This window comes from Oncorhynchus keta, chromosome 27 (genome assembly GCF_023373465.1).
Source record: "Oncorhynchus keta strain PuntledgeMale-10-30-2019 chromosome 27, Oket_V2, whole genome shotgun sequence".
NCBI classification, from domain to species: Eukaryota; Metazoa; Chordata; class Actinopteri; order Salmoniformes; family Salmonidae; genus Oncorhynchus; species Oncorhynchus keta.
This window is the reverse complement of record NC_068447.1, coordinates 22,118,776-22,135,768: the sequence shown is the minus strand read 5'-3', so window position 1 is coordinate 22,135,768 and position 16,993 is coordinate 22,118,776. Positions and strand designations below refer to the sequence as shown.

Below are 16,993 nucleotides of genomic sequence, written 5' to 3'. Positions count from 1 at the left end.
CTTCCTAGGAGAGACTCCTGATGAACTGACTACCATGACGGTCAATGGACAATTTAATATTCTGCACAAATCGCATAGTGGAAAGGCCAATTGGTGATTGATATGAAATGACAAAATCTACACGTGGTACTGTACATTAAAACCTCTTTCTATGCAGTGCAGCTGCCTACTGAGATTTGCCTTATCACCACAACTCCGTCTCACTAAAGCTCAGTCTCACTACAGCTCCGTCTCACTACTGCCCTCTATATTCCCCATTGATGCTGGGCGCCACCGTCTCACAGAGAAATCTGGTCATGTTGATAACACTCCACTAGAGAGCACACTTTACCTGTACAAGACATATTGAACTATTGGAAGAGCAGTATCTGAAATAACCACCGTAGTGACATACCTGTTTGAAGGACAGATGAGGCCATTGATGTCAGAGCTAACTGCATTCTCTTAATTATAACATCAACTGAACAATACGATACATGGGGGTCGTAAACATGCCTCAAGGTCAAACACTGTAACAATAATGTTTCACGTTACTGACATATGTTTTCATGTACAGACATAACATTTCTTCCCCTCCCCCTCACAGGAACCAAGGTGTGAAACTCAGTGTGGAAGTCATGCAGGTGCTCAGGCCTGCTATGAGTACAGACTGGCCGGGCTGATGCCTTGTAAGGGTTCGGACTGGATGGGGATGGTCAGCACAGGAGGCTGGTGAGGGGAGGATGGCTCAGACCAAATGGCTGGAATGGAAGCCATGTGTTTAATGTGTTTGATACCATTCCATTTATATCGTTCCAGCCATTACTATGAGACTGTTCTCTCCAATTAAGGTGCTAGCAGCCACATGTGGGCTGAAGGGTTGGGCCTCCAAACCGTGGAGGTGCCTCAGTAGCTGAAGCTCATGCCCCAACATGAATCCACTGGACTAGGGAGACCCCTGCTCTCCCCTGGAGAGCTGCTGCGTGGCATGGTAGTGCAGAAGTGTTTAGAGTAGGCTGATGGCGAATGTGCACCCTTGTGCAAGTTTTTTTGAGTGTCTGGTTCTTGAGCGTCTGATTAAACCACTCTACCCAGCTCTGTCCCTGGGGGTGGTAGAATTCTGGGCAGATGTGGTGGATCCCTTTCCCTTTCAGGTAGGAGAATAGCTCATTAAACATGGTCTTGGGTAGGCCCCAACTGCCAGTATTTATTATCTACATAGTACTTTCTTATTTTTAGTGTACAGATTAGCATACTGAATACTGAATGAATAAAACATCATACAGTGCACTTTTTAAGGTGAATAAATAAATTAAAGTGATTTATAAAGTTACTAAATAAGTCATGGTTTTGAATAACACTTGGGGCTTTGACAGGATGAAATAGTATTCTTATGTTCCTCCACTACAGTAGCTGCCACCACAGCTTCTTCACTCCTTTGGACTTGTAATCTAATCATAGACACTTTCTCCATTGAATTATGGATTTTCCTAAATTTGTGTAGCTCTTTATTGAGTAAAAAGAGCAGTACATGTATGAGTATCCATGATGTTGTGTCTGAGGGTGACCAATGGGACACTAACCTCATTACAGGCCTCTTAAAGTAACACGTCCGTAAGCTCCAAATCTCTTTAATACAATGTCCATTAGAAAGTGCTGAGCAAAGCTCTCTTCTAGCCATTAAGATGGTCTAGATCTTCTGTACAAGTCTACTCTCTACTTTCCTCTCATTTCCCTTGGTTTGTTTAGTTTTACATTGATAATCAGAGACACAAACAGCATTACTGCTGAAGACTACCTCTCACATGATCATTATGATTTATTTAGACTACATTACAACAGAAGATATGCAGAATGTAATATCTCTTGAAATAAACTTTTAAGGTGATAAAACAGGAATAAATGTGAATATTTTTTTAAATGACATGTTTCTAGGATGTTTGGGAGGAAATTACATTGAAATGCATGAGTAATCCTCTCTCCCGCACACACACACACACACACACACACACACACACACACACACACACACACACACACACACACACACACACACACACACACACACACACACACACACACACACACACACACACACACACACACACGCACACATAAACGTGCAAACATGCATGCACACGCACAGTCTTAAAATCTTAGTCACACAATAAGCATCAGCTATAATACTGCAACATAAGCACAAGTACTCAATGAATGACCTGTGAATTACATGTAACTTTATGTTGCTACACTTAACGTTTTATGAAAATAATATTTTACATTATTTTGATAAAAATCTATAAATATTGCTATACCTAATATTAATAAATTCTGTCATATGTTCAGGATGAGGACGTTTACACGTCTCAGACCATTATCTATGAAAACATATTTCAATAACCATATAGTATTTCCTGGTGGTGCAGCTATTCTACTTTGTGCCTATGTATTACCACAGCTTAATGTGTTTCTTATCGCCACTTATAATAAACCATCTGTTGTCCCACAGCACTCTGTCTCTTCACTCTTTTATGCTTGGAGTATGAAGCTTCAAACATGTCTCTAGAATATATTGAAATATATCTTCAAAAGAGAAACTTTACATTTAACAGTGTTTAAAAGTTGTATGCAAATGACTAACTCAGTTCTGAGTATATGGATGAGGCCTAGGTGTGTAACAGCCAATGCAGCGTTTCAGATTAAGCCATCATCTCCTGATAGGTATGAGCAGGTGTAACCTTAATAACTTGATGAGTGGCCAGTTATGTTTGCAGTGGTGGCTGGATTATATATTAACAGTGGCCTAAATCACATTGTGCTGACTGATTTGGAAAGTGATCATCTAACACCTTAAGATGTGCCTATAAAATCAGGAGTCTGACCTCCTGGGTGCATTTGTAGAAAGGACCCTTTCCATCTCTCTTTCTGTACAGCCGGAACACCATCTGAAGAAGGGCTGAACGCCACCGCAAGACCGCAACCATGAACGGCACAGAGGGACCAGATTTCTACGTCCCTATGTCCAATGCTACTGGCATTGTTAGGAACCCCTATGAATACCCCCAGTACTACCTTGTCAGCCCAGCGGCGTACTCACTCATGGCTGCCTACATGTTCTTCCTCATCCTCACCGGCTTCCCCATCAACTTCCTCACACTCTACGTCACCATCGAGCACAAAAAGCTGAGGACCGCCCTGAACTACATCCTGCTGAACCTGGCTGTGGCCGATCTCTTCATGGTAATCGGAGGCTTCACCACTACGATGTACACCTCCATGCATGGCTATTTCGTCTTTGGAAGAACGGGCTGCAACATCGAGGGATTCTTTGCTACCCATGGTGGTGAGATTGCCCTGTGGTCCCTGGTTGTCCTGGCTATTGAGAGGTGGTTGGTCGTCTGCAAACCTATTAGCAACTTCCGCTTCACTGAGACCCATGCCATCATAGGCGTGGCCTTTACCTGGGTCATGGCTGCTGCTTGCTCCGTGCCCCCTCTGCTTGGCTGGTCCCGCTATATCCCCGAAGGCATGCAGTGCTCATGTGGAATTGACTACTACACACGCGCCCCTGACATCAACAATGAGTCCTTTGTCATCTACATGTTCGTTGTCCACTTTATGATTCCCCTGTTCATCATCTCCTTCTGCTACGGCAACCTGCTCTGCGCTGTCAAGGCAGCTGCCGCCGCCCAGCAGGAGTCTGAGACCACCCAGAGGGCTGAGAGGGAAGTGACCCGCATGGTCATCATGATGGTCGTCTCCTTCCTAGTGTGCTGGGTGCCCTACGCCAGCGTGGCCTGGTATATCTTCTGCAACCAGGGATCAGAGTTCGGCCCCGTCTTCATGACAATTCCGGCATTCTTTGCCAAGAGTTCGTCCCTGTACAACCCTCTCATCTACGTGTTGATGAACAAGCAGTTCCGTAACTGCATGATCACCACCCTGTGCTGTGGGAAGAACCCCTTCGAGGAGGAGGAGGGAGCCTCCACCACTGCCTCCAAGACCGAGGCCTCCTCCGTGTCCTCCAGCTCCGTGGCTCCTGCATAAACGGGCCCCCAACGTGGGCCCTGCGATCCAGCGTCCACAAAGAAGACTTCTGCTCCCGGAAACGACAAAGGCTCACGTCTACAGAAATAACTCTTGTATTTTTGCAAACCAGTTGGTTCAACCTAAAGACAGTTGCAGATGGGCAGCCCACAACAAAGTTGTTTATGTATATGTAAAGAGAGTCTAACGTAACAATGTGCAGGGATGGAATTGGAAAATAATCACTCTGGGAATTAACCAATGTAAATTGTTCAGATTCTGTATTTTTACATGTCCAAATTATTTCACTTTGAGAACTCTGTTCCCACTCATTCCCTCCCAATTCCACCCCTGTCGATGTGCAAGATGTTTTGTCTTTCTCGAGACAGGAAAGGAAAATATCTTAAATATTTTACAGTTGGATTCTATATGTTACTGGCTTATTTGTGAATGTAGAGACACGTAATCAAGGCAACGTAATAAATCGCACTTTGCAAAAGACAATTACTGTTCATGTTTTACTTACTATCAGGGTGAAAAGGTTGGAACTAAAGTAGTATGTTTAATTAACTGAGTTAATGTGAATCACCTGCTCTTAAATGAAACAGCAAATAATTCAACATATAGACGACATGTTGTGTACAGTCAGGACCTGGGTTCAAAAACGATTTCAGGTATTTCAATTACTTTTGAATGCATTTCAAAGCAAGTATTCAGATAATATTGGAAAGTATTTTAAAGTACTCAAATACACTGACTCAAATACACTCCCATGCATTTAGGCCAGGTATTAGAAAATAGTATTTGAATTAAGCATTGGAAATAGTTTCAAATGCAATTTCATTGACTTTGGTTTATAATAATAAAATAAAACTACTTGCTTTTGGCTGTGTTTTGAAAATACTCAAATACACATTCTTGTGTATTTTTTTTTTTAATACTTAGACGTATTTAAACTGAGGTCTGATACAGTCAAGTGTTCTCATAGATTTGATAAAGGTGTTTAGATGGAACAGTGATCTAAGGTCAATCACAGGTCACCTTGTACTGAGTATGTAATGCTAATTCTACGGGATTATGACATGAATAAGCATAGCTATGTATGACTCAATACATACATGAATATGCAGACATGACTATAGCTTCTGATTTACAGTAATCACCCACAAGGTTGATGAGGTGAAAGACATAATTGGATCAAGTGCAGTCAGTCAATCCTCTCTCTCTCTCTCTCTCTCTCTCTCTCTCTCTCTCTCTCTCTCTCTCTCTCTCTCTCTCTCTCTCTCTCTCTCTCTCTCTCTCTCTCTCTCTCTCTCTCTCTCTCTCTCTCTCTCTCTCTCTCTCTCTCTCTCTCTCTCTCTCTCTCTCTCTCTCTCTCTCTCTCTCTCTCTCTCTCTCTCTCTCTCTCTCTCTCTCTCTCTCTCTCTCTCTCTCTCTCTCACACACAATTGAATGTGAAAAAATGACAGGTTGCCTATTATAGCCCATAACTGGTAAAGTATAGCATCAGGTATAGTATGCTCTAGATTTACTGCGGTTACAGATACTGAATCATTGTCACCATATCCATGCCTTTTCCCCTCCATGTAAAGACGGTGGTATAAGCTGTACCTACATGTCTATGTGATACATGATAGAAGCTCAGGGAGTGACGTGAGATTTCTCCTCCTCAGTGCTCGGTTGTGCAGACATATCTGTCAGGCTGGAGCATAACAAACACTTCAAAAACTCTCTCATAATGACCTTTGTTGTGTAGCTATAGCAACCCTCATACCATCGGATCTCTGGCTGAATACAGATACGCTCACTCGCCAAGCGATCTGCTCCAATCCAACTCCAGCAGAGACAGGCTGAGGGAAACAACAACACATCAATCACTGGCCGCAGACCAGATTAGGGGCTGGGCTGAAGACAGGCAGGGAGGAGTGGGAGCATTACACCTCATCATTTCCAATTTCCACTCTTTGCCTTCATCAGTTCAGAAATTCTCTAACTGCTTGCTCAGACAGGAACTTTACATATCTACACTAATGAATGAATCTCATCAATATTCTGCTGACTCAATAGTTTGTATTTTTTTGTATTTTTTACTGCCTCTGAAGCGAGTTTTTCTGCCTCAGAAGAGTGGCTTTCATCTTGGCTTCTGTCACTTCGGCACTTACAAAATCACAGTGCATAGTTGTGTGTTTCCATGACAACTGCCTATCAAGGTCAACTTGCTAGCACCCATCTCCTCTAAGGTTGTTGTAAATGATGTCATCGTCACATGGAATAGGGATGCCTGCAGCATCAATACCTCCCTGGGAAGGTAACAAAGGTTGCATTGGCTTGGAGAAGGATCGCTTGGTGAGTGCAAAGAACTCTTTAATTCACATCTCCCCCCATCTAGATGGAAGAAAAAACACATCCATTATTCAGAAGTTAAAGCTATAAGTCAGTTAGATTCTGTGATGACTCAGTGCTGTGCGTGCTCCCACACATCCTGAAGGTTTTCCCCTTCATTAGCTATGGTATGGATCACTATGGAGGAAAAAACATCTCAATGTCTACTTACATGCTAATAACTCTATTATTGTCTGCAGGGAAATCTAATGACACCTTATATATTGTTTAAACTTTTGATCAGAGACAAGTAGTGCTCTACATAGGGAATAAAAAGACAGCACAAGGAGTGGACTGTTGTCCCATCATCACAGCTTCAGACACATTTTTCCCCAGTGTACACTAGGTTACTGATATGGCCTGTATGATTAAAAGGCTCATCTCGAGTTGAAAGTAAAATCTGTTTCTCTTGTTGGTCAATTTCTTCAACAAATGATCAGGTCTATATAGTTATCAAATATACATTATTAATGGAAAGGAAGCACAGACTCTTTAAGTATTAAAATACTTATTTTAGTAATACAATTGTGGGCAGAGGTTGATACAGAGTACAGATTAACAGCATATGATAGTTCTCCCCAAGTTCTGAAAAATGTCTAAGACATCCTGTAACTCATATCGCCTCCCCAATCCCCCTTACGTAACTTTCCCTAGCAACAACATTTTAATAAATCTAACCTCCCCCTGACAGCGAAAACCATCTTATCAGCAAGTAAAAACTCAGAATTGGGTTTGACCGAAACTTGACCTTTCATCACAAGTATAGAGTCATAACAATGTGAACGAGTGTATGCATCTTCTGACAGGTGGCTGGTTTCATCAGGTCTGTGGCAGCCTTGTGTTCTCAGAAAACCAGATAACCACGGTGGGATCCAGACAGGAGGAGTCTGAACGTAGACGCCTTCTGAAAGTGTCTATGCCCTGCGACGAACCATCAAACAAGCAAAGCATCAATACAGGGCTAAGATTGAATCATACTACACCGGCTTCAGCACTCGTCAGATGTGGCTGGGCTTGCAAACTATTATGAACTACAAAGGGAAGCACAGCCACGAGCTACCCAGTGACACGAGTATACCAGAGGAGCTAAATCACTTCTATGCTCGCTTTGAGGCAAGCAACACTGAGGCATGCATGAGAGCATCAGCTGTTCCGGATGACTGTGTGATCACGCTCTCCGTAGCCGATGTGAGTAAGACCTTTAAACAGGTCAACATACACAAGGCTGCGGGGCCAGACAGATTACCAGGACGTGTGCTCCAGGCATGTGCTAACCAACTGGCAAGTGTCTTCACTGACATTTTCAACATGTCCATGATTGAGTCTGTAATACCAACATGCTTCAAGCAGACCACCATAGTCCCTGTGCCATGTTGTTTTATTTAATTACTTACCTACACACACACACACACACACACACACACACCTTTTTTTCGCACTATTGGTTAGAGCCTGTAAGTAAGCATTTCACTGTTGTATTCAGCGCACGTGATAAATAAACTTTGATTTGATTTGACCTTCAGCTTGATCCATTCTCCAACGTCAACAGGCAGGCTGTCTGGGTCGCCCTGTTCTGGAACGTCCTGGTCTTTCCTGTATTGGGAATACAAATACCTAACAGCATGGGTGAGTTCCTTCATATATTTACTCAAATTATCATCCAGCACAGTCAGGGCCGTCAGTTTTGGAGTCATTGGGGGCGTGCACATGTGGGCTACGCCCTGTTCCGCGGTTTATACTATTGCGCATTTTCATCAAGACTAAGGGGAGACATTCTACCTATGACTTCCCTGTGGAGTGGCATGCTTTGGAAAGCCCCCCTTTTATGGTTTAATTAGCCATCTCAGTAACCCCATTACTGGCGCTGGAAATTTCCCTGGTTTCAAGGGGGTACCTTTACCAATGTTGTATTGCATGCATGTAGTACATTTATACACGTGTGTTTTGCAAATTTCAATCAGATTTGGACAAAACCAGGTGTCAGATATTAGTCTTACCAAGCGACACACACAGGAGACGAGAGGCAGAACTGTTCTGCCAGAGAGTGGTTGTCTCCACGGGCCACCAGGGCCTCTGGAGCAGCCTCTAGACTCCCACAAAGGGTGATTAAGTGCATCCGCAGCCTGGTGTTGGTCCAGATCAGTGATTTCAGACATACACCGGGAGGCAAGCAGAACAGCATGAGTATGGCGGCGGGAAGCAGCATTCTTAGCAGCAGCATCAGCAGCTGCAATACCTATAATAATGCTGTCAGTGTTGCCTGTGTGGGCTCAGACCTTAAGAATAGCCAACTACGCTGTAAGCAACATGGCTTCAAGCAGGGCTTCAATCTGCATACGGTTTTTAATCGGGGTCCCAGACGCGTTAACAAAGCCCCTACCTTTCCAAACCCCTATCCAAGACAGGCAAGCCACCATTGGAAGATCCATCTGCCAGCATTCCCTCTCCATTGACCTCCACTCTTCCACTCTGTTGCCAGGGTGACTTATGCTGTGGTTGGTGAGGGTACATGTTTCTCATATGACCTGTCATTCCGCAATTCCAGCACACCAGCGGTTGTCTCAGTGTTGGTAGGTATGGTTGTGGGTTCCCATATGGTTGAGGAGGGAACTGAGCTGCAGGTGCTTGGGTAAACTGTGAAGGAGGTGGTGGAAGAGGCTGTGGTGGTTGTTGCTGCTGGGTGGCAGGAGGTTCAGCCACCATCAGGTTGCTGGTCTTTCCTTTGTCCGGCTGAGCTAGCTGGGCCTTCTTAAGTTGTGCAACGAGTCCAGCCTTTCTTGCTCTTTCCTCAGTCTTCATCTTTTTCCAGGCTCTGCAGTAGTGTCTAATGTGGTCCTCCTTATTAGGACCTTCAAATCTCTCAGTTGTCTCTCCTTGCCATTCTGTCTTCATCTTATCCATCTAGTCGAGGATATCATCATCTTCAGTGAAGAGCAGTTCACCCGGTCTTGCAACATCTCTGGTGGTGGGAAACATTCCCTTAACTGTCGGTAGAGTGCTTGTCTGAAATGGGTGAAGGGCAGTTCCACTCTCGTGTTCAGTGAATTATTCACATTCTCTCTCCTCTCTCTTCTTCTCCTCCCACTGTCTCCTGTTTGTTCAGTTTTCATTTTTTCTTTATATTCTGTTCTCAGTCGTATCAGTTCTTCTTCCTCTCTTCTGTTCTCTCCATTCACTGTGTGATTACCACTTAAACTTTGCTCTTTATCTTCATCATTACGACCTCGTCTGATAACCTCAACAGCGTTATCCATTTCTCCCTGTGCTTTCTTTTATTGAGCTGCCATGAGGTCCTTTGCCATGGTAACTCTAGGATAGAGAGGTGTTGATTGAGTCTTGGCATCATTCCATATATCTCCTAGTTCTTGATACATTCTACTCAGTGGTGGGGAAGAATTATCTCCTGGAGCTACTAGTTCATTTGGGAGTAGTGGATAAATTCCTTTAAACCTATCCCCACGGATTGTGTAACAATAATTTCACTTTTTCAATTATTCCGCTATTACAAAGAAATGTAGGTTCAGATACATTTAACAGTGAGGCGCCACTTACAGTGGGGAGAACAAGAATTTGATACACCGACGATTTTGCAGGTTTTGCTACTTACAAAGCATGTAGAGGTCTGTAATGTTTATCATGGGTACACTTCAACTGTGAGAGACGGAATCTAAAACAAAATTCCAGAAAATCCCATTGTATGATTTTTAAGTAATTAATTAGCATTTTATTGCATGACATAAGTATTTGATACATCAGAAAAGCAGAACTTAATATTTGGTACAGAAACCTTTGTTTGCAATTACAGAGATCATACGTTTCCTGTAGTTCTTGACCAGGTTTGCACACACTGCAGCAGGGATTTTGGCCCACTCCTCTGTACAGACCTTCTCCAGATCCTTTAGGTTTCGGGGCTGTCGCTGGGTAATACAGACTTTCAGCTCCCTCCAAAGATTTTCTATTGGGTTCAGGTCTGGAGACTGGCTAGGCCACTCCAGGACCTTGAGATGCTTCTTACGGAGCCCCTCCTTAGTTGCCCTGGCTGTGTGTTTCAATGTTCTTACTGAGGGAAGGAGGTTGTTGGCCAAGATCTCGCGATACATGGCCCCATCCATCCTCACCTCAATACGGTGCAGTCTTCCTGTCCCCTTTGTAGAAAAGCATCCCCAAAGAATGATGTTGCCACCTCCATGCTTCACAGTTGGGATGGTGTTTTGGGGGTTGTACTCATCCTTCTTCCTCCAAACACGGCGAGTGGAGTTTAGACCAAAAAGCTCTATTTTTGTCTCATCAGACAACATGACCTTCTCCCATTCCTCCTCTGGATCATCCAGATGGTCATTGGCAAACTTCAGACGGGCCTGGACATGCGCTGGCTTGAGCAGGAAGACCTTGCGTGCGTTGCAGGATTTTTAAATCCATGACTGCATAGTGTGTTACTAATGGTTCTTTGAGACTGTGGTCCCAGCTCTCTTCAGGTCATTGACCAGGTCCTGCTGTGTCGTTCTGGGCTGATCCCTCACCTTCCTCATGATCACTGGTGCCCCACGAGGTGAGATCTTGCATGGAGCCCCAGACCGAGGGTGATTGACTGTCATCTTGAACTTTTTCCATTTTCTAATAATTGCGCCAACAGTTGTTGCCTTCTCACCAAGCTGCTTGCCTATTGTCCTGGATCCCATCCCAGCCTTGTGCAGGTCTACAATTTTATCCTTGATGTCCTTACACAGCTCTCTGGTCTTGGCCATTGTTGAGAGGTTGGAGTCTGTTTGATTGAGTGTGTGGACAGGTGCCTTTTATACAGGTAACGAGTTCAAACAAGTGCAATTAATACACGTAATGAGTGGAGAACAGGAGGGCTTCTTAAATAAAAACGAACAGATCTGTGAGAGACAGAATTCTTACTGGTTGGTAGGTGATCAAATACTTATGTCATGCAATCAATAAAATGTAAATTAATTACTTAAAAATCATACAATGTGAATATCTGGATTTTTGTAGTTTTTTTTTAGATTCCGTCTCTCACAGTTGAAGTGTACCTATGATAATAATTACAGACCTCTACATGCTTTGTAAGTAGGAAAACCTGCAACATCGGCAGTGTATCAAATACTTGTTCTCCCCACTGTACATACCAGAATGACTCATTAACCACAACGTGCTATAGCAAACTACAGACATTAGATATAACAGGCGTCTGCTTACCTTATCATTTTGTAACGCATGCACGTGGATCAACGGTCAGTCCAGCGAAGTGGTCACTCGCTCCTGGCAAGCTCGCCAAAATGTTGGTCAATTTCTTCAACAAATGATCAGGTCTATATAACTACCAAACATACATTAGTAATGGGAAGGAAGCACAGACTCTTTAAGTATTAAAATACTCCTTGTAGTAATACAATTGTAGGCAGAAGTTGATATAGAGTACAGTTTTACAGCATATGATAGTTCTCCCCAAGTTTTGCAAAATGTCTAAGACATCCTGTAACTCATATAGCCTTCCCAATCCCCCTTACATAACTTTCCCTAGCAACAACATTTTAATAAATCTAACCTCCCCCTGACAGCGAGATCCATCTTATCACTAAGTAAAAACTCAGAATTGGGTTTGACCGAAACTTGACCTTTCATCACAAGTATAGAGTCATAACAATGTGAACGAGTGTATGCATCTTCTGACAGGTGGCTGGTTTCATCAGGTCTGTGGCAGCCTTGTGTTCTCAGAAAACCAGATAACCACGGTGGGATCCAGACAGGAGGAGTCTGAACGTAGACGCCTTCTGAAAGTGTCTGAAGGTCACAACACTCAGAAAAGGTTTTAACACACACACAGAGGTCTCCTGAAGAGAGACCTTACAGTTTAAAATAAAATTATTTATTAACCCTTTAAAAGGTATAAGGCCTTAGTTTAACCTTCTTCACATGTCACATTCTTCAAATGGAAAACATATTGTGTGTGTTACAAAACCAAGGGAATATACTGTAGCATAGCTGAAAACCTGCCTCAGGGTTGCTGGTTAACAGCTGTGGGTACCCATTCAGTATGTGCTACTGTAGTAGGCAGTTTACTGACATGTTGATGTTGTCACGATCCCAGCATATTGCCCATTAACAAGTAGATTCATTTCACTTCCGTGATGTACATACCAAATGATTCTGTCAGCGGGTAATAGGGAGATATTGATATGAATGGATATGCAGTTAGACATTCCTTGTTTATTTACTAAAACCTTTGCTAGTCAGACAAATCTGAAATGTAAGATAGACACTGTTAAAAGCAAGGAAGCTAGACAATATATATTTTTGCAGATATCCTGTTACTAAAGCAGTGTGCTTACTACCTTGGTGAATAATAAATCAATCTGAGAATGCTGCACTGCAAAGGGACTCTACAATGTCAATCATATCAATTGGAATCTCCTGAGAATATAATTCCAAGTCACTGTGGAGAAAAATCCTTTTGAATTTGTATGGAAAACTTTATTTGATAATAAAAATAGCATTCACAGACTTCTTTTTGATAGCTACATATACATTGTGATCCATCTCAAGGAAAGAAGCTTTACTGGTTAAGTCCACATCTACTTGTACTTAGACTAATGTTATATATAGCTTCATGGGTTAAATAAAGCTATGAACAATGTAGTATTTATATATGCATAGTGTTTTATAAAAAAAGATTGGCCCATATACATGTAATGCTTTTATCAACACAGAGATAGCATTATGTCTGGAGCACATTGCAATAATGCTTAAAGAACACAGACTGCATACAAGTGCTTTATAATACAAAGGCAGGCTAACCATCGAGAGATATTCAAACCAACAAACAGATTCTGATTGACCAAATAAAGTCGTCCATTTTTAGAATGTCTTTACATACCTGATTCAGAGTACATTAACATATTTCCCATGAATCATCAGGCCCATTTCAGAAATATAAACACTATCACATTCCTCACTAAAGAGGTTTCCCATAAATGTCTCTTTTGTACAAGAAAAAGGCAACATTTTAGTCCTCAATGGGTTCCTATTGGTTACATATTGAAATTCTGTACAGGTGGTGGCCAACAAGTTAAAGTCTTTAAACGTTTGCTTTTTTTTGTTTGTATCTATTTTTTTACAGTACCATGGCAACAACAGTGATAAAACAATGCATTTGTTGTGGATTTTCCTATATCTTTTTAGTCGTTTTGTGAAACATAAAACAGAGAATACACACGGTCAAAGCAGCAGTCAGACTCCAGTGGTGTGACAGCATGGCTCAGCCTGGCAGATAGGCCCACTTCTGTACTGGAACGGTCCATCCGTTATCATCGCAACAACGTCCCTTACATGATTACATCATCACCTCATTTCCTTGGGCAGGGAGAGGAAGAGAGGAACTTGAGAAATACTCCCATATCACCTGCATAGGATCAATGGGCCAAGGATCAAGGGAAAATTCTCCTGAAACAGTGGGATCAAATAAGCAGCCTACATTTGTAGGATCAAGTCATTATAGGACTGTGGTTACTTTAAAACCACTTGACCTCTCGGTCAACCTCTCCATGCTGTGTATAACTGCGAAGTAGGTTTTATGTTACAGGCTCTTGTCAGGTAACGTGTTGCTTCTACTGTCCTCTGAACAGGAATACAAAACTTTGTTCAATTGTATTTCCACCACAGGCAGTCTACCCAGACACCTCTTACTGAGATATATATTTTTTTAGTTTTCCTCCTTGGCTCATCATTACTAGACACACTGAAAAACAGAAACCTCAAACAGCCTCAGATCCGGGTGGGTTTTTAGACTTGTCTGCTCTGTGAGAGAAATATCAACAATACCTGGTGTTTTTCTCAATAGATGGTCTGCTTTCCCCTCTCTGATTTTTTAGGGTTTGTGGGCTTGGTAAGGAAGCGGCATGCCATACCAATTTAGATCAAAAAATATATAATTCTACAGCAAATCCAGCAGGGGTAAAAATGATTATTATTTTCAGGTGATCGGGCATATTACTTGGTCCTTTTACCTCATGGTGTGTGCCAATTGAAAATAAATAGCAAATCAAATGCAAAAAGTATTATTTGAAATATATTACTTCATTCTAAAATGACCATTGGTTCTAAAATGTTTGTTTGCCTTCGTTCTGTATGATATTCACTAAGGTTTTCACTGCAGTCGTCCATAAAATGCCTGTACTGCCAACGTCTTGTGCTATAGTTTGCTTTATAAAGCAATTCTGGGGTGGAAAACAACATCTAAAAACATATTAAAACAAGCTCATCATGAAGTACCTGTTAGCACAGTAAGGAGCATGTTCGAAACCTCAGAGGGAACACATGTGGAGTCAGAGACGCCTATAAAAAAGCTAAATCACCATTTGTAATTTGATAGGCACATACACATAACTTCACTACAGTATTAACAACCTCAGTTATGCTCAAAATAACGAGAACAGAAACGTACAGTAAGAACTAAAACAAAGATTGTACTCCTGCTGTGGTATGAATCTCTGTCTGGGATCACAAGTAGTCAAATTAGTCAAGAAATCAGATAAATCACATGAGTCAATCTCCTCAGAGGTCTAAGTCCAGTGTATTTACTGTAGTCTCTACGATCAAGGGCTGAGAAGCCAGGCTCTGTCCACTCAGATGCTGAGGTCCTTGGGGCTCTCTTTGTAAAACCTTCTCTTAGGCTCTGGGAACTGGTTCGGGGCACGGCCTACTGCGTTGTTGTGGTGTTGTCCTGCCTTGTTGCTAAGTCCTGCATTGTTGTAGCCGGCGTTGTGGTGAGCGGAGGAGTTGTTCTTCAGTGTGCTGTAGTAATCCTTCAGTCTGGGAGCAGGCGCTGCAGCGTAGCTCAGCTCCTCCCTGCTGGAGCTGCTGTTTGGAGATGAGTCTCTCTCTGACCTGTAGCGTCTCTCTGGTGTTCCGTTTATCCCGTAGCTCTCATCCCTCGTCTCGGCCGACGAGTCCCTCAGGAGGTTGCCATTCTTCAGGCTGCCTCTGTCGGGCGTACGGCCCCTGGAGCGAGACAGGGAGGAGGCCCCATTGTTGGGGCGTTCTGGGGTGGTGGCCTTCATGTCAGTCGTGCGGTCCCTGGAGAGAGACAGGGAGGAGGCCCCGTTGTTGGGGCGTTCTGGGGTGGTGGCCTCCATGTAGGCTCTGCCTGGGGTCTGTGGTTCCCTCAGGAGCCTACGGTCATAGAGTGGTCGTTCAGGAGTGGCTGCATGACTGAGAAACCCTCCGTCATCATACTCCCTCTCAGGTGTGCAGTCCCGGTGTGCTCGCTCTGCCCTGCGGTCCATGGACTTGGCCCGCCGTCGGTCAGGGGAAGTGTTGCGTTTACGGGTGGGCGAGCGGTCGAGGGAGCCGCGGCGCGATCGACCATATCTCTGGTCCAGAGTACTGCTACTAGCGGAGCGCTCTCGTTCTTTCTCCGCCGCTGCAGCTGCAGCCTTCTTCCCAGAGCTGTCCTTGCGCAGAGTCTTTAAGAGTTTCGAGATGCCGCTCTCCGAGTCAGACTTCTTGAATTTGCGGCCAAGACTCTTCTTGTTGTTCCCACCGCTGGTGCTGCTGTCCGGGGAGTGTTGTCTGGAGTTGGTGTGGTTGTTGTTCCAGGTGTGATGGTGGTGGTGGTTAAAGTGCCGGCCCGAGTGCTCCATCCTGTCCCTGTCTCGGCCCTGTCCAGCATCCTCATGGCGTGATGGTTTGTGAAGGTCTGGTGGATAACTAGACTCCGATGAGGTGTGATATCGGCTGTTTGGTGGCAGGGTTCTCACTTGCGGAGAGTCTTGTGCCCCGGGTGTGGGAGAGTGCCCGTCATGGCTGGCGTCTGGGGGAGAACAAAGACAGGACATGAGAGACATTCTCAGACTGGGTGGAGTTTAAACTAGCTAAATAATATAACCCTGGAAGCTCAGACAATTCTCTCAAACTTAAGGTTCCATAGCCATTTTCATGTGGGTGCTTGTATCTATATTGAGTCAATACAGCCATGTTTATGGAAACCATGCACTTCCATAAACATGAACATGTTGGCAAAATGTGACAAAAATATCTACTTCTGGGAGAGAAAACAAATAATCTGTAAACAAATGGCTTATTTGATCCTCAACCTAAATGACTTAAAAGTAAACCATTGCTGAAGTATATTTTCTTTGAGAGCAATGGATTGGCACATGTAGGCAGCAGCAACACAACAGGTGCAAAACATTGCAAGTGAAGGGCTGGGTTATCAATGACAACAAGCACCTATGACATTATTAAAAGCAAAATGATGAACAAGTCGATTATCATCATTGGGAATGGGAACTGCAGAAAAACAAAGAGCCTGAAACAAAAAACTGGAGAGTGTTCTGTCCAATTAGGGATGTGGTGTTATGGTAGCAGCGGTGGCGAGCAGTTGCATGAATCCATCCAGAGGTGGGGGAGAGTAAGCAGTGCATTCTGGGTGTATGGGTCATAAAAGCACAGTACAGGTTGAGGAGTGAGTCAGGCCACACAGCACTAAACACATACCCAGGGAGGTGCAGGTAGGAGATGGGTAGGGGGAGATGTGTTAAGTGGGTGAGGAATGTTGGGGTGCAGGTGTAGGAGGGTAAAGGGTAAAGGGTTAGCAGGGTGG

General features: G+C 43.5%; 2 protein-coding genes across 2 annotated transcripts in view; one reads left to right on the top strand and one right to left on the bottom strand.

The window, feature by feature from the left end:
- The first annotated feature begins 2,864 nt into the window (after positions 1–2,864).
- Positions 2,865–4,509, top strand: rho (rhodopsin). Its single transcript, XM_035738142.2, has one exon. It carries the CDS (start codon positions 2,962–2,964, stop codon positions 4,024–4,026), a length of 1,065 nt encoding a protein of 354 aa, XP_035594035.1. The 5' UTR covers positions 2,865–2,961; the 3' UTR covers positions 4,027–4,509.
- An 8,333-nt stretch (positions 4,510–12,842) lies between these two features.
- The window catches only part of LOC118360276 (membrane-associated guanylate kinase, WW and PDZ domain-containing protein 1-like), a 228,660-nt gene continuing 224,509 nt past the window's right edge, over positions 12,843–16,993 (bottom strand). Inside the window, 1 exon segment of the mRNA XM_052481927.1 lies at positions 12,843–16,201. Coding sequence (XP_052337887.1) covers positions 15,015–16,201 — 1,187 coding nt within the window. The 3' untranslated portion in view covers positions 12,843–15,014.

Excerpts from the sequence above, each read along its gene's own strand:
- rho (XM_035738142.2), top strand. The coding sequence starts at position 2,962 with ATGAACGGCACAGAGGGACCAGATTTCTACGTCCCTATGTCCAATGCT.